Source organism: Hyperolius riggenbachi, chromosome 7 (genome assembly GCF_040937935.1).
Source record: "Hyperolius riggenbachi isolate aHypRig1 chromosome 7, aHypRig1.pri, whole genome shotgun sequence".
Classification (NCBI taxonomy): domain Eukaryota; kingdom Metazoa; phylum Chordata; class Amphibia; order Anura; family Hyperoliidae; genus Hyperolius; species Hyperolius riggenbachi.
In genome coordinates, this window is record NC_090652.1 from 198,098,052 (window position 1) to 198,123,795 (window position 25,744).

Genomic DNA, 25,744 nt, shown 5'->3' on the forward strand with positions numbered 1-25,744 from the left:
GGGGTTTATACCCCCAAATCCTCTCTCCTGTGTCCGGGGAGCGCTTCCTCATAGAGGCAGAGCTTATGGCTGTAGCTCTGCCTCTTGGCGCGTCAATCCCCGCTGATTGCCGCCTCTCCCCGCCCCTCTCAATCTTCCTTCGCAGAGAGGGGCGGGGGAGAGGCGGAGATCCGCACAGTGGTTGACGTGCATGGAGGCAGAGCTGCAGCTGAAAGCTCTGCCTCCATGAGTAGCAAAATCCACAACCAAGAATGTCGTGGATTTGCAGGGGGATTTGGGGGTATGAACTCGTTTTGCCGCGAGATAGCGGCGGTTTAGCAGGGATTATAATGATTAACATGGCTACAAAAGTGAATTTAGACTCGCTTCAGGGTCTCTTTAAAGGGACACTTAAGCCAGGAATAAAAGATCAGTTTTACTTGCCTGGGGCTTCTACCAGCCCCCTGCAGCCGTCCAGTGCCCTTGCAGTCATTCATGGAGCTCCCGGGCTTTCTGCACCTGTGCAGCAGGCCTGGACACGCGTATCCTTCTTCATGTTTCTGTCCTCAATAGTGTCCTGCACAGGCGCAGGATGCTATTGCGGACGGGAACGCAAAGAAAAATATGCGTGGCCAGGCCTGTCGGGCCTGTCAGCGAAAACGAAACTAGCTGGCGGCGGAGGACCGGAGGCTTCCTGAGTGACTGCGAGGGCACGGGACGGCTGGAGGGGGCTAGTAGAATCCCCAGGAAAATAAAACTGATTTTTTTATTCCTGGCTTCCCTTTAAAGTATATTACACAGAATAACAGATACTATTTTTAATTCCAGTGGTAGTAGTATATGCCTTTCACATTTAGCTCTCTCCAGTGTCTAAGTGTGCTTGTTGCTCTCATGTGTCTATATAATACTATTACAGTTCACAGAGCCATCAAAAAGCTTCAAAGAAGTGGTACTTGCAGCGTAATTGGTACCTAATCTTGTCAATAGATTCCTTCATTAAAGGCATAATAATGTAATCCTTTCTGGTTCAGGACATATGAAATAAGGGTCTGAAACATGATTTGAGATAATTATGGAGGCTTGGTGCCGCACTAGCAACTGCATCTGGGCAGCTTAGTCCTTTCCATCCAATACCTGTTCTAATTGTGCACCCCAATGTAGAGTTTTTGCAGCAAACACACTTAATAGTGTATAATTACCAACCTGAGTTTGAGACCGCACTGTGTAGAAAGGACAGGATCCTCAAACTGTAGAGGAACCATCTGCAATATGAATAGTAGTTATGTATAGAATGCAGAGTTCACCACACTTACTGCACAAAACCCTGCTTTCAGTGGCGTAGCTATGGAGATATGGGCCCGGTACGAGTTTTACACTGTGCCCCCGGCACTCTATACGTAACACTTGATGTGACACAACAAAACCTGCCAAGGTCATCCACAGTATTAGAGGTGCAAGAAGGGGATGGGGAACATTTTGTTAATGATTACTACTATTCAGAGCATCTATAGAAGTGATTATTACTAGGCACAGGGTCAAAAAACAGCTAATACTTTGGTTGAGGACGAGCCCCATGGGGCCCCTCTGCTCCAAGGGCCCCAATGCGGTTGCTACCTCTGCAACCTCTATTGCTACGCCACTGCCTGCTTTGTGAGCAAGAAGGTCTGCATGTAAGAGAAGGCTGCCAATCTTACATGGAGGGAATGGCAGCTGCATGTGCTGTTTGAAGCAGGGGCCTAACTACACATCATGGAGCAAAACTTTGAAGGGGCCCCTAATGTTCACAACCCTTACTTTGCTTCTTTGCCTCTTCTTGGTGACGCTCACAGCCTAGGGCAGTGGTGGCAAACCTTTTCGAGACCAAGTGCCGAAACTTCAACTCAAAAGTCTCTTGTCTCTCGTAAAGTGCCAACACGCCAATTTGAACAAAATGATCCCCCCCCCCCCCCATAAGAGATGACAAATACCAGGCCCTCAAAACTACAGTGACCACATTTTTCTGGGTTCAACACGGGGCGGGGGGGGGGGGGGGGGTTGGGGGCGCCGAAAAATGAGCGTGGCCATGACATTGTATGGGTGGAGCTAACGTGATGATGTAACAGCGAGGCATAAGAAAGCAGTGTTTCCACTGTGATGTGGTGAAACGAGGTTTCGCATCATGGGTGTGCAGAAACTGTGTGATGCTATTTATTAGTATACCGTAACCCCAAAGCAGCAAATATAGCCAACTATGACCATTAAATAATAAATGCAGCAACAGTTACCCCAGACACCAGAAAATAAATGCAATGTGGGCAGCATTTCACCAGAAAATAAATCCAATGAGTGCAGCATTTCATCAGAAAATAAACACAATGAGTGCAGCATTTCACCAGAAAATAAATGCAACGAGTGCAGCATTTCACCAGAAAATAAACGTAATGAGTGCAGCATTTCAGCAAAAAATAAACGCAATGAGTGCGGCTTTTCAGCAGAAAATAAACACAATGAGGGCAGCTTTTCACCAGAAAAAATGCAATGAGTGCTGCATTTCAGCAGAAAATAAATGCAATGAGAGCAGCTTTTCAGCAGAAAATAAACGCAATGATTGCAGCATTTCAGCAGAAAATAAACGCAATGAGTGCAGCATTTCACCAGAAAATAAACGCAGTGAGGGCAGCTTTTCACCAGAAAATAAACGCAATGAGTGCAGCTTTTCACCACAAAATAAACGCAATGAGTGCAGCATTTCACCAGAAAATAAACGCAATGAGTGCAGCATTTCACCAGAAAATAAACGCAATGAGTGCAGCATTTCACCAGAAAATAAATGCAATGAGTGCAGCATTTCAGCAAAAAATAAACGCAATGAGTGCAGCATTTCAGCAGAAAATAAACGCAATGAGTGCAGTTTTTCAGCAGAAAATAAACGCAATGAGTGCAGCATTTCACCAGAAAAATAAACGCAGTGAGGGCAGCTTTTCACCAGAAAATAAACACGAGTGCAGCTTTTCAGCAGAAAATAAACGCAATGAGGGCAGCATTTCACCAGAAAATAAACCGAATGAGTGCAGCATTTCAGCAAAAAATAAACGCAATGAGTGCAGCATTTCAGCAGAAAATAAACGCAATGAGTGCAGTTTTTCAGCAGAAAATAAACGCAATGAGTGCAGCATTTCACCAGAAAAATAAACGCAGTGAGGGCAGCTTTTCACCAGAAAATAAACACGAGTGCAGCTTTTCAGCAGAAAATAAACGCAATGAGGGCAGCATTTCACCAGAAAATAAACTGAATGAGTGCAGCTTTTCACCAGAAAATAAACGCAATGGGCTCTATTCATAAAACATTTGCGGGAAAAATAAATCTTGGAGGGAAAACACAGCATCTGTATTTTAGAGTTTTGTGTGCTAATTCATAACATTTTTTACACTTGCGATGAAAGGTCGGGGAATTCCCGCACTAACATAGGGGTGATGGCTGAGTTGATACATTTTCTCTGTGCAGAGACAGAGTTACTATAAAGGAGGCAGCCCCAGCACCCCTTTAGATGTGCATTTTTTTTTTAAACTGCCTCTCCTTGCCCTGAATCTGCGCTGAATCTGTCTATTAGTCTTTCTAAACAATCTATTTAATTGCCGCAGCTTAGAAGAAAATGTTACACATGCAGGATTTCTGATGTGAAATTTATCTTAAAACAAACTTAAAAAACACAGCCTTGGTATTCCTGGATGCCTTGTTTGCTCTGTTTCTCTGCTGCTGTCTGGGAGGTCTGTCTCCATTAGCTTGGCTGTCATCCGCATGCTTACCGCATTATCTAAACAGCCGGTATTCTCCGTTCCCATTCCGCCTGCTCTAATCTTTATAAATTGACATTAGTGACATGTGTTGTGATAATAATCACCGCACAAGGCGGTAATTTCCCGCACTGCTCAGGAATTGTAGCTTTTCATGCGAAAACAGCTTTTATGAATGGACACTTTTCTAAATGGTCGGTAAAGTCAGCTGTTTTGAGCATTACCGCATGCGGGAATGCTTTATGAATAGAGGCCAATGTGGGCAGCTTTTCACCTGCAAAAAAAAAAAAAAGAATTTACTCACCTGACAGAAGTCTCCTCACCTGGCCGGCCTCTGACGTGCAGCTCCCCGGACAATCCTCCTGCAGACTTCCGTGCTGAATGCAATAGCAGGGCTACGAGAAGATGGCTCCCGAAGCCCTGTACTGGAGACACAAATAGTCTCCAGTACAGGGCTTCGGACGCCATCTTCCCGTAGCCCTGCTCTGCCTGCCGAAAGACTCTGCAGGCTGGAGCGGGGCTGCGGGCTATGAACTGGAGCGGCATCTATTAGACGCCGCAGCCAGTTAAATTTCCCGGGACATAGCGCAGCAGCGATGGCGTGCCTGCAGATGAGGCTATGCGTGCCAGGTCTGGCACGCGTACCATAGGTTCTCCATCGCTGGCCAAGGGGTTCATCTTACAGGGCTCATAAAACAAGTGTGGCCATCAGGATCTTCTCACCCATAACATGTGTAGCCACAAAAACATTTGATTTGGAGTTGATTGTAGCGAACACTCTTTCTAATTATGTTTTGGGGGCACACACTGCTAATTGTGATGTTTGGTGCACATAATATTTAAATTTGTGTTTTGGGGTTTCATTGCTTAATTTTTTTGCAGAATCTGCCTGCTTAAAGTGCACCAGAGACAAAAGAAAAGTTTTACACATACCTGGGGCTTCCTCCAGCCGATCGCTCCCACGCCAGCTTCCTCCACCTCCTTGCTTGCTTGGTAGAAGCCCCGTTAGCTTGGCAAGTTGGGGCCAGTAGGTGCCGATGCAGTTCACCCACATGCAGTTCGCCCGTGTGTGCACCCATCTCGCTCCTGCAGCTAGGAGCGTTCTGCACCTGCGCGCAAAGCACTCTTGGCCACAGGAGTGCGGCAGGGTGCGCGCTTGGGCCAGGCCATGCATGGGCAGTACGCCCCGACTGGCCAAGCTAATGGGGCTTCTACCGAGCAAGTGGAGTGGGAGCGATTGGTGCGAATGGGGCTGGAGGAAGCCCCAGGTATGTATAAAACTTTTATTTTATTACATCTCAGGTTTCCTTTAATTACAATCAAAGAAATGGATGTTGTGGAAAATATCTGTATTGTTACATCTCATATAGCTGTTTGTATGGTAACTAGGGTTAGGCCCTCTATATTTTTATTGAAGGAGAGGGGGTGTCATCCAAAGTTTTACTGTGCGGGTCTACTGTCTTTGAATCCCACTGCTGGTAGCTTCATATACATTTGGCTCTGCCCATGAACCACCATGACCACACCCACTTTTTGGTGCCCAAGGGTACCTCAGATTTTGCAGAATGCTACCAACACTCGCATAGTATACTTTAGGGTTTATTTTTCCCTCATTGCAGTTTGAACCCTTAAAAAAAGAACAAAGGAGTCTACATAGCAATTACATTGTATTATACTACCAGGAAAGTTCACTAAGCACATGAAATAGTTTTCATATGTATCATGGAAAGTTAGGTTTTTCTAATTATTACTGTGCAGCATATTAGTTTTTCATAATTATTACTGTTTCCTTATTATTAGTAGCCTCTTTCTTACAATGTCCTCCATCATTGCTCCCTTTCTTACAGTGCCTGCATTCGTACAGAGCCCTACACAACCCTCATTAGTGCTCTATTTCTTGCATTGCTTCATTAAGACCCTGGTCCATATGCAATTCATTTTTTCTCCTGAGTTTTCTCCTATGTGATATTTTCACAACTTGTCATAAAATGCATTTTACACCATCAACAAGCTAGAAAATTCTCCAAATATTTTTGTTAGTAATTATTCCTCTAGTTTTTGGTACTTTTTCAATTACAAGTGCTGAAAATGTATTTTAAATAGAGGATGAAAAATTATCTCCTAGGAGAAAACTCAGGAGAAAAAGTTAATGGGCCCTTCTGTCTTACACTGCTTCCATTATTATTTTATACTTCTTTTTTGCTCCCAATAATGTTCCCTTTCTTAAAGCGTCACTTTATATAAGGCCCGTACCCACCATGCAATTTCTACGATGATTTTTCTGACGACCCACGATTTGAGCGACGAGCATTTGTTTTTGCAATCTTGCAATGTGGGTACATGCACGTGATTACTCGAACGACACGTGTGGCTATAACGATAAAGGCAGATTGGATCTTTAAGATCCCCAACGCACGGGGGGCATGGCTGCCGGCGGAGCGGATGGTAGCATAAGAGGAGAGCTCCGTCCTTAGTGTCCCTGATAGCGGCAATAAAGCGACTTTTACCACTCTGCACGCATCCACAGAGATGGAGGAAGACAATATGGAGACAGACACCTCCAGAAAACGTGGGAGATCCACCGGCAAACCGCAGAAATTGACGGATTAACCCAAGATTGCGCCGGCTCTAAAAAATGAGTGCCAGCGTCTGCAACACTGCCTTCCGAGAGCGGCTCCCCTACAGTATCTGGAGCAGATACCTCGGCCAACGGGCCGGGTGACTCTTCCCTTGAGTCTGCATCTCGCTCATCGAGAAGCCCGGTGAAGTCCAAGCAAAGAACGCAGGAACAGGAAGAAAACACGGTGGAGGTAGGCCCTATATTTAATAAGGAGCTAAACCCCTCATAACAACCCCGACTAAATATAAAAGGTTTCCCCACCTCTCCCCAGTCTGTTTCACAAAACTTTATTAAAGAAATCGTGATATCCTTTAAACAAGATATCTCTGCAGAGATTAACACCCTTGCCTCCTCCTTCCATAGCTCTCTCTCCTCCTTGGGAGAGAGGCTGTCACATACAGAAGATCAGGTGTCAGCTCTCACTACAGAGCACAGCAAGATGATAGAAAGCATGGACGATCAAACAAAAGAGATCTCTTGGCTCAAATCTATGCTCATTGATGCTTATGGTGCTCATAGACTCCCTAAAGCTAAATTTCTCCCGCATTCCACTCCTAGGGATGTTATAGCTAGATTTGTTTTTTTTCCAGACAAAAGAGGCCCTGCTGCGCTATAATAAAACCAACGGCTCTCTTCCATCTCCCTATCACCAGCTACAGTTATTCATAGATCTCTCCCAAGTGACTCTACAAAACCGCAAGGCTCTGACGCCTATCACCAAATTCCCTACAGATAGGGATATCCTACTAAAATATTAATTTCCTATGAAGGACGCAAATTTTCAATATCCAATACAGCAGAAGGGGTGGCAGCCCTTAAAAGCTTGAAACTTCCTTCACCGCAAGATCCTCCTCCTCCAACTCGTGAAAAAATCACCTGCTACCAAGCTTCCACAGGAGTGGCAACGAGTTAATAACAGGTAGACACAATATCTCATCCGTGTCCACCTCCTGCCAAGGCTGAACATTACCTTAACCCAAACTCTTAATTTTTGAGATTAAGAGCTGGCTCTGACTCCCCCACCTGATGCCTTACAGATTTAAGGTGCCCATACAGTCGTCAGATTGGCAGCAGATAGATAAGAAATGCATCTGATGATCTATCTGATGCGTTTTTAGAACATTTTTTACCAGGATAGAATTCCAATAGATTTCAGTTTGAAATCTATTGAAATTCGATCTGATGGCATTTTTTTGCCATCAGATTTCCATTAAAGGGAAGGTTCAGGGACTGTTAAAAAAAAAAAATCCGCATCCACTTACCTGGGGCTTCCTCCAGCCCGTGGCAGGCAGGAGGTGCCCGCGGCGCCGCTCCGTAGGCTGCCGGTGGTCTCCGGTGGCCGACCCGACCTGGCCAGGCCGGCGGCCAGGTTGGGCTCCTTCCACGTTCCAAAATGCGCCTCACGGCGGCGCGCTGACGTCATCGGACGTTCTCCGGGCTTTACTGCGCAGGCTCAGAGCCGTGAGGCTCATTTTGGAACGCGGAAGGAGCCCGACCTGGCCGCCGGCCTGGCCAGGTCGGGTCGGCCACCGGAGACCACCGGCAGCCTGCGGAGCGGCGCCGAGGGCACCTCCTGCCTGCCACGGGCTGGAGGAAGCCCCAGGTAAGTAGATGCTGATTTTAATTTTTTTTAACAGTCCCTGAACCTCCCCTTTAAGGCCAATGCAAACTGATAAGCAATCTCATCAGATCGACCTAAATTTTCCACCCTGCCAGTTCGATGGAAATCCATCGAAATCGATCGAAATCGGCCATCGATCGGTCGATTGGCCAACCGATTTGCAAACGATCAATCGATCGATCGATCGGGATCGATCGGTCGGCCAGAAAATCGGCTGAGTGTATGGGCCCCTTTACTGTGGGTCTTCAGCCCTTGCAGCATCACACATGGTGATGTGTCCAGTTTGTTATAAGTCTCTATGATCTACCCCACTTCATAACCAAGCACTACTGCTCAGTCTCATTTCTAAAGGGGCCCATACACTCTGGCCGACCGATTGATCCCGATCGATCGATTGCAAATCGGTTGGCCAATCGACCGATCGATGGCCGATTTCGATCGATTTCGATGGATTTCCATCGAACTGGCAGGGTAGAAAATTTAGGTCGATCTGATGAGATTGCTTATCAGTTTGCATTGGCCTTAATGGAAATCTGATGGTAAAAAAATGCAATCAGATCAAATTTCAATAGATTTCAAACTGAAATCTATTGGAATTCTATCCTGGTAAAAAAAATGTTCTAAAAACGCATCAGATAGATCATCAGATGCATTTCTTATCTATCTGCTGCCAATCTGACGAGCGTATGGGCACCTTAAGCCTATCCCAGCTCCGGTCCCACTGCTTCTGTTCAGCGGACTACAAGCTATCTCATGTCACTTAAGCTACTTTCAATCAACGCAAACAGCCTCAATACTACTTTCAAGCGCAATATGCTTTAGTGGAGAACTATCTCCTCAAAGGCTTCAGTTCTTTTTGTCCAGAAAACACACCTAATTGACGCCCACTCTCACCTTATACATCACCCGGTCTTTCCACACAGTTCCCTATCTAACTTTCAGAAAAAAAAGAGGAGTCCTAATAGCGTTTTATAAAAGTCTTTCACTATCCATTGCAGACACAGTGAAAGATCCTCAAGGAGGGTTTATTATTATCATCTGCAAGATTAATGATTATCCGTACACTCTTGTTTGTGTGTACGCCCCAAATAGTGGCCAAATCCCCTTCTTAAGGAAGCTCTTCCGTCTTGTGGACTCTGTTAAACAAGGAGATACTATCTATGGAGGAGACTTCAACTCCTGCTTGGTACCCTCTTTGGACTCTTCCAATAGCTCTACTAAATACACCTCTCCATTGGGCAAGCTACTACATAGAGAAGGATTGTATGATCCTTGGAGAGCACTACATGGGTCAGAAAGAGACTTTTCTGGAGTTCACCATGTGTATACAAGGATTGATTTTTTTTCCTAATGGACAGTAAAGTATTACAATTAGCCTCGGACGCTAAGATAGGAGTAAGAACATGGTCGGACCATGCTCCGATCTCTTTGACTATATCTCAAAGCGCAGTTAGCACTTCTCGGCCACCTTGGAGAATGAATATCTCTGTCTTTAATTGCGAGAACAGCAAAACATTCACAGCCGACTCCATTAGGAATTTTGTTTAAATGGAATGAGGGGGGTGAAACTGGCGGGGTGACTATCTGGAGTGCACATAAGGCCTTTGTAAGGGGGATCCTTATAAAAATCGGTTCCACCCAAAAGAGGCGCAGACAAGCGCAGATCTCAGCAGCCTTATCAAAGGTTATCCTCCTTTAACAACAACACAAGGCTAATCTAGATCATAAACTAATGTCCGAGCTATTCCAGGCACGCCATGAGCTCCGCCTGCTTTTATTGCATCAATATGAGTTAAATATGCTGCGCACTAAAACAAAATATTATTCTCAAAGCAAGAAATCAGGGGCTCTTTTAGCCCAAAAATTCAAGCGCAGACAAGCTAACACCTGGACACCTTTTATTATAGACCCTCTTACAAAGAGCAGAGCTACGAATCCCAAACAAATTGCAGATATATTCGCATCATATTACCACCGACTATACAATCTAAATAAAGACCCTTCCACCCCCCAACCCACTACCACCCAAATTGAACAATTCTTATCTTACTTGAAACTTCAGGCTTTCTCTAATCCCAGCTGGTATTCCTAAACTCTCCTATCACTGCCCCAGAGATAACCTTACTTATCAAATCCTTAAAAAGAAACAAAGCCCCAGGCCTGGATGGATATGTAAATGAATATTACCAAGCTTTTTCCTCAATTTTGTCCCCTAGGTTAGCCAAATTATTTAATTCATTTAGATCTTCTGGCCAAATTCCCTCAGAATACTTATCAGCAAATGTGGTGGTGCTTCCAAAAGTTGGGAAAGATTTAAGCAATCCCGCCAGTTTCAGACCCATCTCTCTGCTAAATGCAGACACGATACTATATGCCAAAGTAATAGCACACAGATTGTTAAATATTCTCCCCTTACTAGTTAAGAACGATCAGGTGGGTTTCACTAAACACAGATCGACTTCAAATAGTACTAGGAGGATGGTTTCCTTGCTACAGCATTTGGAGAACGGTCGAACGCCTTCTCTCTTTCTCACTTTGGATGCAGAGAAGGCATTCGACCGGGTCCACTGGTTATTTTTAGATTTGACTCTACAAAAATTTGGTATATTTTGAGAGGCATAATGGCGCTATATACCTGCCCGTCTGCGAAAGTAAACGCTTCTGGATTAGAGGTGTAGCGAACGGTTCGCCGGCGAATGGTTCCCGGCGAACATTGGGGGTTCGCGTTCGCCTGCGGCAGGCGAACTTTTACGGAAGTTCAATTCGTCCCATAATGCACTATGAGGGTCAACTTTGACCCTCTGCATCACAGATCAGCAGGCACATTGTAGCCATTCAGGCTACAGTAAGCCCTGGAGCCCCACCCCCCTTATATAAGGCAGGGTCCGGCGGCCATTACACTCACTCATGTGCCTGCTAGTGAGAGGAAAGGGACAGCTGCTGCAGACTTTTTGTTCTAGGGACAGATTAGTTAGGTTCTTGGCTGCTTACTTTGCTCCTGGCTGATTGTTATTGCTTTTATAGCACCCTAGTTCTTGTCAGAGCTCATCCTGTACTATTTTTTTTACTGTGTGTCAAACTGACACTTTTGTTGCATGCACAGCCTTGCTAATTGATAGTGTGTGTGTGCCACTGCCAGCAGCCCAGCACATTCAGTGACTGACTACCTGTGTGTGTGACAGGGAGCTGCACATTGTACTACCCAGTAATGCTTATACCCAGTACCTGTTGTGTTTACTTAACCCACCTCATCACTGCATATACCTAGCTTTGTGTTGAGTGAACCCAGCTCACTGCATCCTACTACTACCTGTTGTGTTTACTTAACCCACCTACCTGTAGTGTTGAGTGAACCCAGCTCACTGCATATACCTACTACCTGTTGTGTTTACTTAACCCACCTTATCACTGCACATAACTACCTGTAGTGTTGAGTGAACCCAGCTCACTGCATATACCTACTACCTGTTGTGTTGAGTGAACCCAGCTCATCACTGCACATAACTACCTGTAGTGTTGAGTGAACCCAGCTCACTGCATATACCTACTACCTGTTGTGTTTACTTAACCCACCTCATCACTGCACATAACTACCTGTAGTGTTGAGTGAACCCAGCTCACTGCATATGCCTACTACCTGTTGTGTTGAGTGAACCAAGCTCACTGCATATACCTACTACCTGTTGTGTTTACTTAACCCACCTCATCACTGCATATAACTACCTGTAGTGTTGAGTGAACCCAGCTCACTGCATATACCTACTACCTGTTGTGTTGAGTGAACCCAGCTCATCACTGCACATAACTACCTGTAGTGTTGAGTGAACCCAGCTGACTGCATATACCTACTACCTGTTGTTTACTTAACCCACCTCATCACTGCACATAACTACCTGTTGTGTTTACTTAACCCACCTCATCACTGCACATAACTACCTGTAGTGTTGAGTGAACCCAGCTCACTGCATATACCTACTACCTGTTGTGTTTACTTAACCCACCTCATCACTGCACATAACTACCTGTTGTGTTGAGTGAACCCAGCTCATCACTGCACATAACTACCTGTAGTGTTGAGTGAACCCAGCTCACTGCATATACCTACTACCTGTTGTGTTTACTTAACCCACCTCATCACTGCACAAAACTACCTGTTGTGTTGAGTGAACCCAGCTCACTGCATATACCTAGCATCCCCCCGAGATGGACAGAATGGACAAACCAGGTAGAGGAAGAGGTAGAGGCAGACCCAGAGGAAGGCCACCAGGCACCGGCAGGTCTGTGCAAGGTGGTGTTGCTGTGATTTCGTGCGGACCTGCCCCAATATACAGTGCTCAGAAGAAGGCACGTGCCATCACTTCCCAAAATCATGAGGAGGTGATTGAGTTTTTAACACAGAACACCTCATCTCCCGCAGCCACCAGCGCTACAACAAGCACCACATCCGCTGCATTTGACACTTCCAAGGAGTTATTTGGTGGTGGTGGCGGTGGTGAAATCACAGATTCACAGCCACTACTGCAACAACAAGAAGAAGGCGCAGGTACACTACCTCCTACGGCTGAGTTAGGTGGCGATAGTATGGACGTAACGTGTGTGAATGTGGATGATGTACCACCTGAAGTTGGTGTAGTTGAGGAGGTTTCTGAGGAAAGCGCAGCTGGCCAGGAGGATTATGATGACGATTATACGGATACCACATATATTCCCGCTAGAGGATATGACCAGGGGGACAGTTCAGAGGAGGAGTCAGAGAGGACTAGGAGGAGACGAGTCCATGATAGAAGCAGAGGGAGCTCGTCCTCAGAAACAGCTGGGGGCAGTGTCTGGCGCCATGTATCGCCAGCTATGGCCAGACAGCCAACATGCCCTTCAACGTCAGCTGCTGATGACACCGTAGCGCCATCAGCCCAGGGGGGCTCAGCGGTTTGGAAATTTTTTAACGCGTGTGTCTCAGATCGGAGCAAAGCCATCTGTTGTCTCTGCCAGCAAAAATTGAGCCGTGGAAAGGCCAACTCTCACGTAGGGGCAAGTGCCTTACGAAGGCACCTGGAGAGAAGGCACAAACAGCTATGGCAAGAACACCTGAGGAAAAGCAGCACCCCTCAAAAGACAAGCCACCCTCCTTCTCCTCTTCCTCCTTCAGGTGCATCGTCTTCATCCACTTTCTCCCTTGCACCTTCACAGCCACCCTCCTCCACACCGCCTCTTTCCTTCAGCGGTTCCTTCTCCTCTGCCCACAGCAGTACCCAGCTGTCCGTGAAGGAAGTATTTGAGCGGAAGAAGCAAATGTCTGCCAGTCACCCTCTTGCCCGGAGTCTGACAGCTGGCGTGGCGGAACTATTAGCTCGCCAGCTATTACCATACAAGCTGGTGGAGTCAGATGCTTTCCGTAAGTTTGTGGCCATTGGTACACCGCAGTGGAAGATACCAGGCCGCAATTATTTTTCACAAAAGGCCATACCCAAACTGTACCGTGCAGTTGAGAGGCAAGTGGTGTCATCTCTGGCACACAGCGTTGGGTCAAGGGTCCACTTGACCATGGATGCCTGGTCTGCCAAGCACGGCAGGGCCACTACATTACATACACAGCCCATTGGGTCAACCTGGTGACCGATGGCAGCAAGCAGGGAGTACGTGGCTGCGCAGAGGACCGACTTGTCACACCTCCACGCCTGGCAGGCAGGTCTCCAGCCACCTCCTCTCCACCTGCTATCACCGCTTCGCTGTCGTCATCCTCCTCCTCCTCCTCCTTGGCTGGTGCCGCCATCTCCTCTCCAGCTACACAGCCCCAGCACCTCAGGGCCTATGCTGCATGCCAGGTGCGACGGTGTCACGCAGTGTTAGACATGTCTTGCCTGAAAGCTGAGAGTCACACTGGAGCAGCTCTCCTGGCTGCTCTTAACAAACAGGTGGAGCAATGGCTGACCCCGCACAAGCTTGAGATCGGCAACGTGGTGTGTGACAACGGCAGCAATCTCATTGCTGCGTTGAATTTGGGAAAGCTGACACACATACCCTGCATGGCACATGTGCTTAATCTGGTCGTGCAAAGATTTGTGTCCAAGTACCCAGGCTTAGAGGACGTCCTGAAGCAGGCCAGGAAGTTGTGTGGGCATTTCAGGCGCTCTTACAAGGCCATGGCACGCTTTGCGGAGATTCAGCGTAGAATCAACTTGCCGGTGAGACGCCTGATTTGCGATAGCCCGACTCGCTGGAATTCTTCCCTGCTGATGTTCTCTCGCCTGCTAGACCAGGAAAAAGCCGTCACCCAGTACCTGTATCATTACAGTACAAGGACACAATCTGGGAGGATGGGGATGTTCTGGCCCAAAAACTGGACACTGATGCGAAATGCATGCAGAGTCATGGAGCCATTTGATGAGGTGACCAAACTGGTGAGTCGCGATGAGGGCACCATCAGCGACTTGATCCCCTACGCCTCCTTCCTGGAGCGTGCCGTGCGTAGAGTGGTGGATACAGCTGTGGAGGAGCGTGAACAAGAAGAGTTACGGCAGCAGGAGTCGTGGGAGACATTTACACCCGAACCCGATGTTTCCACAACACCGGCGGCAGCACAGAGGGGGGAGGAGGAGGAAGAAGAGGAGTCGTGTGGGGAAGGAGAGGAGTCAGACTCGGATGATGGTGATGATGAGGAAGGTGTTTCTGTGGAGGAGGAAGAGGCGGCGGAAGGAGAACAACCGCGGCAGCCATCACAGGGGGCTTCTGCTGCTCCACGTTACCGTGGTATTGTTCGTGGCTGGGGGGAGGAAGAGGATTTGCGTCCCGTCACTGAGGAAGAGCAAGAGGAGATGGAGAGTACGTCTGCATCCAGCTTTGTGCAGATGTCCTCTTTCATGTTGTCCAGCCTGTTGAGGGACCCCCGTATCAAAAAACTCAAGACGAATGACCTGTACTGGGTGGCCACGCTACTAGACCCTCGGTACAGGCACAAAGTGGCGGACCTGTTATCAACTCAACAGAAGGCGGAAAGGACGCAGCACTTGCAGAACAAGCTGTCGATGATGCTTTACAATGCATTTAAGGGTGATGTGGCTGCAAAACGCAATCAAGGTACCACTGGCAGTAACCCTCCTCCTCCCAAGTCCACGCAGGCAAGGACAGGACGCTCCAGCGATCTCAGGGTGATGTCGGACATGCGGACGTTCTTTAGTCCAACTCCTCGCCATAATCCTTCCAGATCCACCCTCCACCAACGCCTGGAGCGGCAGGTAGCCGACTACCTGGCCTTGAGTGTGGATGTAGACTCTGCGAAAAGCGACGATGAACCCTTGGACTACTGGTTGCGCAGGCTTGACCTGTGGCCAGAGCTGTCCCAATTTGCCATACAACTTCTCTCTTGCCCTGCCGCAAGCGTCCTGTCAGAAAGGAACTTCAGTGCAGCTGGAGGCATAGTTACTGAGAAGAGAAGTCGCCTAAGTCACGACAGTGTTGCGGCTGCAACAAAAAACCAAAAGGCTTGTACATGTGCCCATCCCCCTTCGTGATCATTACCTTGCTGCGGTGAAGGGGCTTGCGCATCACAATGAAGCAATGACCGCCGGCTATTTGAGTGTCTCGGGTGGGGGTGGCACACAAAAGATAATAAGGTCGTTGCTTCATTGTGGTCAGACCAAATTTGATCAGCTGGACAGTCACTGTTCTGTCATTCAGCTACATCAGCCGGGCAGGCATATGGGCTGAAAAGCCACCATCACCTGCACTCTCGTCATGGTGCGCACCAGTCCAGCACGCCCGTCACTACACAAACAGCTGTTTGCAGTCACTGCATACCTTTCACTGCATCTGTGACTGCACATTATACCTGGCAGTCAGTGTATAACTTGCACTTGAATGGATACACTTTTAAACCATTTAAAAATACAACCATCTAAACTTTTAAACCATTTAAAAATACAACCATCTAAACTTTCAAACCATTAAAAAATACAACCATCTAAACTTTCAAACAATTTAAAAATACAACCATCTATCATTTTCAAAAAATTAAAAAAAAAGGGCAAAAAAAACTTGCCCTCCGTAAAACATTCTTGGCAAATGCTTTCGACTTGGTTGGTCTTCCGCTGGCTCATGGGTCCATCTGACCACAGATGCCTGGTCTGCAAAGCACGGTCAGGGCAGCTACAACATGGGTCTCAGCAGGCTCCCACTTCGGGCCGGAATCCAACCTTCATTCCCCGCGGTGACAATGGCAGACTTGCCCTCCATAACGGATTCCCGTTAAAGGATTTAAAGTTGATTCATTACAATTAGGGCCGCAAAAGGTCCTCCTGAGTCCTGTATTGTTATTTTTGGTCACTACCTCGGGGCGGGCGTGCATGCCTGCCTGCCTCCCTCCTTGCCTGGATGTGTGGTGGTTGCCGTTGATCAGGCTCCAACTCCGGAACGCAATACAAGAGGGAGCTCGTCCTCAGAAACAGCTGGGGGCAGTGTCCGGCGCCATGTATCGCCCGCTATGGCCAGAGAGCCAACATGCCCTTCAACGTCAGCTGCTGATGCCACCGTAGTGCCATCAGCCCAGGGGGGCTCAGCGGTTCGGAAATTATTTAACGTGTGTGTCTCAGATCGGAGCAAAGCCATCTGTTGTCTCTGCCAGCAAAAATTGAGCCGTGGAAAGGCCAACTGTCACGGAGGGACAAGTGCTTTACGAAGGCACCTGGAGAGAAGGCACAAACAGCTATGGCAAGAACACCTGAGGAAAACCAGCACCCCTCAAAAGACAAGCTGCGGTGAACAACCGCGGCAGCCGTCACAGGGGGCTTCTGCTGCTCCACGTTCCCATGGTATTGTTCGTGGCTGGGGGGAGGAAGAATGGATACACTTTTAAACCATTTAAAAATACAACGATCTAAACTTTCAAACAATTTAAAAATACAACCATCTAAACTTTCAAACAATTTAAAAATACAACCATCCATCATTTTCAAAAAATTTAAAAAAAGGGCAAAAAAAACTTGCCCTCCGTAAAACATTCTTGGCAAATGCTTTCGACTTGGTTTGTCTTCCGCTGGCTCATGGGTCCATCTGACCACAGATGCCTGGTCTGCAAAGCACGGTCAGGGCAGCTACAGTATGGGTCTCAGCAGGCTCCCACTTCGGGCCGGAATCCAACCTTCATTCCCCGCGGTGACAATGGCAGACTTGCCCCCCATAACGGATTCCCGTTAAAGGATTTAAAGTTGATTCATTTCAAACACACAGCAGGGCCTCGAAAGTTCGCCTCCTGTATTGTTATTTTTGGTCACTACCTCGGGGCGGGCGTGCATGCCTGCCTGCTGCCCTCCTTGCCTGGATGTGCAGTGGTAGCCGTTTCTCAGGCTCCACACCGGATTCCATCACTCATTCCCCGGCCATTACCCGGGGTCACAAATGGCAGACTTGCCCGCCTCCATATGATTCTCGTGAAAGGAATGTGGTGTCATCTTTGCCCACCATAACTGGTTCTTGTTAAAGGATTTAAAGTACATTCATTTCAAATACACAGCAGGGCCCCGAAAGTCCTCCTCCTGTATTATTTTTGGTCACTACCTCGGGGCGGGCGGGCGTGCATGCCTGCCTGCTGCCCTCCTTGGATGTGTAGTGGTAGCCGTTGCTCAGGCTCCACACCGGATTCAAACCCCTCATTCCCCGGCCATTACCCGGGGTCACAAACAATGGCAGACTTGCCCGCCTCCACAGGATTCTCATTGTAGCGGTACTGAACAAGTACACAGCAAGTAGAAAATGTAATTTAAAAACAAAACGTAAGCTTTTTAACAATGCCATGGAAAGTTGAGAAGGAAGTCACACATTACCTGACATCACTGAGTGAGGAAGAGCAATCTCGACATGTTGCGCAGTAGTCCAGCATGGCCGTCACTACACAAACAGCTGTTTGCGGTGCGTTACACAGTGAGTTTGGTGTGTCAGTGTGAAGCAGTACTCTAATTACACTTCCTGATTGATGTATACACATGCAAGATGTTTTAAAGCACGTTAGGCGTGCAATTTAGCATTCAATGTGATTTCTGCCCTTAAAACGCTGCTTTGCGTCACATCCAGATTTTTCCCCGGGACTTTTGGCATGTATCCCACTCCGCCATGCCCCCCTCCAGGTGTTAGACCCCTTGAAACATCTTTTCCATCACTTTTGTGGCCAGCATAATTTTTTCTATTCTTCAAAGTTCACATCCCCATTGAAGTCTATTGCGGTTCGCGAACTTTTACGCGAACCGAACCTTCCGCGGAAGTTCGTGAACCCGGTTCGCGAACCGAAAATCGGAGGTTCGCGACATCTCTATTCTGGATACTACTCGGACCCCTTCCATATTACGAACAGGACTCGGCAGGGATGTCCATTGTCCCCATTAATCTTCACACTGATCATGGAGACCCTTGTTGAGTCTATCCGTAATGATCAGAACATTCAGGGGTTTAATATTGGCGGTAGAGAACATAAAATCGGATTATTTGCCGACAACGTTATATTAACCTTAACCAACCACGAAGCTTCTCTTCGCCATACAGTACATGCTTTACAAGCCTTTTCAAACGTCTCATACTATAAAGTGAATCACTCTAAATGTCTCATGTTAGACGTCTACCTACCCCTTGAAGCTAAGCATTCAATCTCTAAAAAATATAACTTTCCATGGACCTCAAAGTCTATTACATACTTAGGCATTCAATTAACTAGATCAGTGGGGGGACTTTTTGAAGCGAATTATGCCTCTCTGCTCTCCTCTGTTAAAGCAGAATTAGAAACAATGGCTAAGGTGGAAGTATCATGGGCCAGCAGGCTCAACGCCTTTAAAATGTTGGTATTACAAAAAATGTTGTATTTGTTTCGCTCCATTACTATCCCCCTGAAAAGATCCTTCTTCACTAATTTGAACAGCATAATTTTTAAATACCTCTGGTCAGGAAAAAAAACCTAGAATTAAAATGAAGACCTTATATATTCACAAATCGAAGGGAGGGATGGGATGCCCCAACCTGGAATATTATTATCACGCTTGTATCTTGGATATATCCAGCCAATGGTGGAATAACAGCCAACATAAAACTTGGGTAGATATTGAGAAATCTCTTTTCCCGATTCCTCTTAAGGACGCTATTATAGGCGCATTATTGGATGCAAAAATTCCAAATGCCAAGCTAATTACTTGTAACGATTCTTTAAACTCATTGACATTTTTTAGAAACCTATGCTCTCCTTCACCCTCTCTCTCCTCTCCTATTTTAATAGAGATGAGGACAATAGCGAAAATTTATAGGAGATATAGATTTTTCTGGTTGGCAAGTATTGGGAAGCACCAATATAAATAATATCTGGGACGGCAACAAACTATGGAATTTCAAGGAAATCCAACATATATATAACATGGGGACAGACCAAATTTTTACATATTTAAGACTCCAACACTGGGTGAAAGCAATAAACTTTAAGGTTCCGTCTCTGCCCAAGAAAATACTTTCCTTTTTAAACAGTAAGATCCCACTGAAAGGGGGTATATCACTGTGGTATAGCACCTTTATGCAAAACTCAGACATTTTACTATCAGCTTATGTAAAAAATTGGTCCTGAGACCGAAAATCTTCAGTTGGTCTAGTAAGTATTTGCCGATCTTTCCACTTCGCTTCTACATTTTCCAAATGTCCTGCCCACTGGGAAACTCTACAAAAAATATTTTTAAAGTGGTACCTTACCCCTAGAAAACTTGCAACCTTTAACTCTTCACAATCTCCTTTATGTTGGAGACAGTGCGGGCATGCCGGCACTCTCCTCCACATTTTCTGGGAATGCCCTAAAATAAAACAATTCTGGCAAATGGTACAAACCAAAATGGCCTCTTTCCTAAATTGCCCTTTCACCCCGTCCCCAGCACTTGCCGTATTAAATGTAGGCCTTGAGAATATTGCAATGACGTACAGATTGGCTATATTCCACGTATTGGCTGCAGCTAGATACCTAATACTCTATAATTGGAAATGTGCAGACATCCCCTCACTTCTTCAATTAACTCATGCAACTCAACAAAACCTTTCATTAGAAACACGCCTGAGGCCTCTCAGAGGCCCCTGCGAATCAGATTATATCATGACCTTCTTTTAAATGACTAGTCGGTTAAGTACTACACTCTCCACTCACTTATGGAGTATTGACATACGGCTCTACAACAGTATAGAATTTTATCTACGCATACATACGTGTATGTATATAGGTTTGCAAACATGTGTGTGCATACATGTATGTGAGCGGGTATCGTACTTACAATCTTAGCAGTTGGAGGGAACTGGGACACAATTTTCTTGGAGTGCTTATTATCTGCATGGCAACTAAAGATTATAAATTCAAAAGTTGCTGCTGCGCTCTGCAAACCTGAAAGAGATAAATCTCCACATAGGGCAATAACGTTCAGTCTGAGTAGATCATCCCTCCACTTATTCCACGTGCCACATGTGAAGTGCTCTCCCAAACAACACCAAATCCGTGTCCCTCGTCCCCTCTCACTAAATGCTCACCAGACTCTAGCCACCCCAGCTTTCAGGTGGATCACAGGCAGTATAATTATATGTCACTTCACTGGATTCTGCAAAGAGGGAAGAATCTCCACATAGGGTAATACAGTTCAAAACTCAATATACTTCAAACATTAATTCCACCGTGTGTCCTTCAAATCACCCTGTGTTGGTGCCAATCCGCTGTGCTACAAATCACACTGCTCACCAGATGCAGCCCACCTCTATGACCAGGTGGAAGTTGCGCTGTGTGTTATAGCCAAACAAGTTTCACACTCCTGCATCCTTTAGACAGGCCTTTTCAAGGACTTGCTTTTTATTCCACTCTTAAAGGGGAACTTCAGCCTAAACAAACATACTGTCATCAAGTTACATTAGTTATGTTCATTAGAATAGATAGGTAATATAATCTCTTACCCACCCTGTTTTAAAAGAACAGGCAAATGTTTGTGATTCATGGGGGCTGCCATCTTTGTCATGGGGGCAGCCATCTTTTTGGTTGAAAGGAGGTGACAAGGAGCAGGAGACACAGTTCCAACTGTCCTGTGTCCTGATTAACCCTTCCAGCTGCACACGCTAGGCTTCAAATGTCAAATTCAAAATGTAAAAAAAAAAAAAAATGCACCAAAACAGCAGAACAAGAACAACAAAATCAGAAATCCCATCATGCTTTGCACAGCATCAGGGGGAAAAAGCCCGGGCAGTTTTCTTCTGTGCAGCTAAAAATGAGGCTTGTATAAGAGAAACAAAGTTCTGATGCTGTGAAACTGTTAAAGAAACACCAGGCCTTTTCAGTGCTGCTGAGTCGATTTTTAGTCCGGAGGTTCACTTTAAAATTCACTCAATATAAAACATAAAAGAACACCAACATAGCGTAAAACAGTTAAAGATGCTTCTCTGCACAAAATCTCAGTTCCACTTACGCCTCCAAGTGTGTTCTGCACATGTCATACATAAGCCTCTGTCAGTGCCCATCCGTCTGGAATCCGTCTGGTGTCCGGGTGCGCCCGAATAGATACACGCTCTCCCGTTTCGCCTCCTCCCTCGGTCGCAGGGTGTAGATCGGTGCGCTTCTGTACAGGGTGTAGATCGTACAGAAGCGCACCGATCTACATCCTGCGACCGAGGGAGGAGGCGAAACGGGAGAGCGTGTATCTATTCGGGCGCACCCGGACACCAGACGGATTCCAGACGGATGGGCACTGACAGAGGCTTATGTATGACATGTGCAGAACACACTTGGAGGCGTAAGTGGAACTGAGATTTTGCGCAGAGAAGCATCTTTAACTGTATTACGCTATGTTGGTGTTCTTTTATGTTTTATATTGAGTGAATTTTAAGAGTGGAATAAAAAGCAAGTCCTTGAAAAGGCCTGTCTAAAGGATGCAGGAGTGTGAAACTTGTTTGGCTATAACACACAGCGCAACTTCCACCTGGTCATAGAGGTGGGCTGCATCTGGTGAGCAGTGTGATTTGTAGCACAGCGGATTGGCACCAACACAGGGTGATTTGAAGGACACGCGGTGGAATTAATGTTTGAAGTATATTGAGTTTTGAACTGTATTACCCTATGTGGAGATTCTTCCATCTTTGCAGAATCCAGTGAAGTGACATATAATTATACTGCCTGTGATCCACCTGAAAGCTGGGGTGGCTAGAGTCTGGTAAACATTTAGTGAGATGGGACGAGGGACACGGATTTGGTGTTGTTTGGGAGAGCACTTCACATGTGGCACGTGGAATAAGTGGAGGGATGATCTACTCAGACTGAACGTTATTGCCCTATGTGGAGATTTATCTCTTTCAGGTTTGGAGAGCGCAGCAGCAACTTTTGAAATTATTACCCAGCGTGTGGATTATTTGCAGCGATCCCAGTGACTGTGACTTTGTGATTTGTCATTTGCGAACTGTGGCGCAGTGTGTTGACAAGTGTTTAAAAGGAACTAAAGATTATAGAGACACTCATTGTTACTGTGTTATGGTTATTTGTTTTAACTTTGTCTGTTCTGCTTGTGAGTCTTATGATTACCTATAATGATGCTTTTTCTTCTTCATATCAAGACGACATATCTACCGTAAGTAGCTCATTCTCTTAGTAAAGCCGAACTCTGTGCTTCAACCTCAAAACATTAGCTCCAGAGGTTAGCAACAGGCTCCACAAACCTCCCTTCCTTACCCAACAACGTTTTGTAGGCTTTGCCAGAAAGCATATATAGGACATAATGATTATATCCAGGTTGGGATTTGTGAGATTTGATTAAAGCATACAGGATTGATGTTAGTGTTTATAAAATTCTGTTTGTAAACCGAACATTGTTCTTGTATGGCTACTGTTCCCTCTGTAATTTTCAAAATTGTTTATTAAAGAATCTTTGAACCAAAAAAAAAAAGATCACTAACGCACAAAGTATCGCATTCGCTTGACTTCCCGTTCACACCCATCGTGTGCCGTCACGTGCCGTCGCATGTACCCTCACGCAGGAAGATGGATCGGGGAACACTCAGTGCTATGATCCATCTTCTTGTGTTGTCAGGTGAGTATTCAGCTTTACAGTGCTCCAATTAATATTTGACCTGATGTTATGTCACCTGTGCAACAGTCGTGGCAGAATAAGACAGCAGCGGCAGTGGAGGTCAAAGATACGGTATACATACCAACCCAGTATGCTCCGCCAGCTCTACACTTTTATTTCTGGGAAGAAAGCCAAAGATCAGCCTGGGCTAGAGAGAAGTCAGCAGACTGGGCAGAGAACTGACATTGCTGGCTCATACCTGGCCAGTTCCCAGGCATGACTGTTTCAAACAACTCAGCCAGGGAAGTGATGTTAGTACATGAAAGATGAAATACTTCTTGGATGTCCCCTCAGATTAATTCTATAGCATGAAATAACTGACCATACAAGAGGCATACCCAGTAGCAGCACTGCATCTTTACATCTCAGAACACAAATAAGAATAGCAAAACAACACAGATCAATAGCACCACCACTCAGCCTTACTATTATACTACACCCAGACATCCTGTTATTTCGATTACCAGAAAGACAACTGCATAGATTTGCATTAGCCTCTCTAAAAGCTTTCTCAGCTTCCACCCAACTTCTGATCAGCAAGTACAAGTGACTATAATATGTCAAACACTCATACAAATGCTGGTAACATTTATAGGGCTTCTGTAATTACAACCAGTCTGCGAATAAGGCCTTAAAGCAATTCTGAAACAAAAATGAACTCATGAGAAAATGAATTGTATGTGTAGTATGGATAATAAATAGAGCATTCGTAGCAAAGAAAATAATCTCATATTTTTATTTTCTGTTATATAGCTTTATTTATAACATTGCATCAGACTTTCACAGCTGCAGTTTTGAATCAACACTCTGCATTTTGAGCTGTAAAACAATGAAGAGCTAATGACCCTTGAACTTTCCTGCAGTAAAACCTTATCTTAAGCTGTCTATCACTGTTTCTTGGTTGTTTAGGGCTCTTTCACATTAGACAACGCATGCAGGAGCCTTTCTCCTGCACGCGTTGTCTGCCTGCGGCGTGTCGTCGAGTATCTGCGGTGCGACGCAATCAGCTGCGGCAGCTGGTGATTAAACCCAACGGAAAACGCCGACTCGCGGGTGCGTTGGATGAAAAACTGTGCCCGGGTGTGTCGGAACCGCAACGCATCGAAACGCAGCGTCGGGTGTGAAAGGCAAAATGAAAGTCTATGGACTTTCATCTTACCTTGGTTAACGCAAACGGCTGCCGTTTGCGTTAACGCACAAAATCTGCCCTAATGTGAAAGAGCCCTTAACCTTTCCAGAAACAGGACTGAGTTGGACCAAGTTGGTCGACTAGCTCAGAGAAGCTCTTTTGCATGGATAACAAATCTTTAACTGTTCCTGTACTAGAAAACAATAGAAGACTCTTTTCATTGCTACTAATGTTCTATTTATTATCTGTACTACACATACAATTCATTATATCATGAGTTTATTTTTGCTTCATATTTACTTTAAACTGAAGAATAAATAAATGCAAAAATTTTGTGGCAATCAGTGGTACCCTCTTTCCCCGAAATTAAGACATTCGCCGAAAGTAAGCCCAAGTAAGGATTTAGAGCATGCTCGAAATATAAGCCCTACCCCAGAAATAAGCCCTAGCGGCAGTAAGGGGGAAAAGTATGGCAACTTGTGTTATTACTGGAGCCTGGAACCACAAGATGCCGTACATCTTACCCACGGGCTGAAACGCAGGACACAGCGGAATGGAGCTGGGGGAAAAGAAGAGGATGCAGGGGATATTGAAGGACACTGGGGAAAGCGGAGGACACAGGAGGTCATTAAAGGTACAGGGGGACACGAGGTGAATTCAGCAGAGAAAGAGGCAGCACAGTGGGGAAGGCAGGAAGACACACAGCACAGGAACTTGTGTGTTCATAGAAATATGGGGAGGTCTCTGCAGTAGGCTCCTTGTTTGCATAAATAATCATCCAAAGCAGGAATTTTGACCATCAATAGTAGTAAAGGCTTAATGCATTCAGTGAAGTATTAATTGGCAACAACACGCTCGTTTCGGGCATACAATGCCCTTCGTCAGGCCATAGACATAAGCACTTTCTATAAATCCTGTTGGCAAAGCATGGCGGGAGCAAGGAACAAGGCAGAAACTACATCTGGCCTAGCAGACGCATATCACACAATCCTGATGGCAGGCATAGAAATGGCCAAGCAGCTAAAAACAGGAGGCCATACACTAATAGATTTGCAGCAGAGTCAACCATCAGATATAAATCCACAAATCGATAAAGAATCGCACACCACCATGGACGGACCAGTAATAAATGCAAAAAAATCCAGAGGGTCCGCACACTCAATGAACCAAGTTCCAGGTTTATTCAAGTATCGTAACACAAATCCACTCCATACACCAACGATTCGTTTCGGGGCCCCGTGGGGTCCCCTTTGTCAAGGAAACAAGATACAGAATGGTAACAATATGAAAACAATCCATCTGGCTTTATAAGCAATCAATCAGTTGCAAGACCCTTCCCTCTCAAATTCAAACATGCCCCAATTTGCATTTGTAAACACATAGGGCTTGATTCACAAAGCGGTGCTAACTGTTTAGCACGGGTGTGCTAAACAGTTAGCACGTAAAGTGCCGTTCGCGGACTTTAGCGTGCGCAAAGTGCCGCGATTCGCGCGATCGTGGACTTTTACGTGCGCAATTTGCCATGA

General features: G+C 45.9%; 1 protein-coding gene across 10 annotated transcripts in view; it reads right to left on the reverse strand.

The window, feature by feature from the left end:
• Positions 1–25,744, reverse strand: part of ADAM23 (ADAM metallopeptidase domain 23) — a 468,543-nt gene that overhangs the window by 430,477 nt on the left and 12,322 nt on the right. For 7 of the 10 annotated variants that reach the window (XM_068244982.1, XM_068244983.1, XM_068244981.1 and 4 more), the window contains one exon: positions 1,183–1,241. The exons of the other annotated variants lie outside the window; for them this stretch is intronic. In XM_068244982.1, the coding sequence (XP_068101083.1) occupies positions 1,183–1,241 (59 nt within the window). The remainder of the gene's footprint in view (positions 1–1,182; positions 1,242–25,744) is intronic. 10 annotated transcript variants of the gene reach the window in all.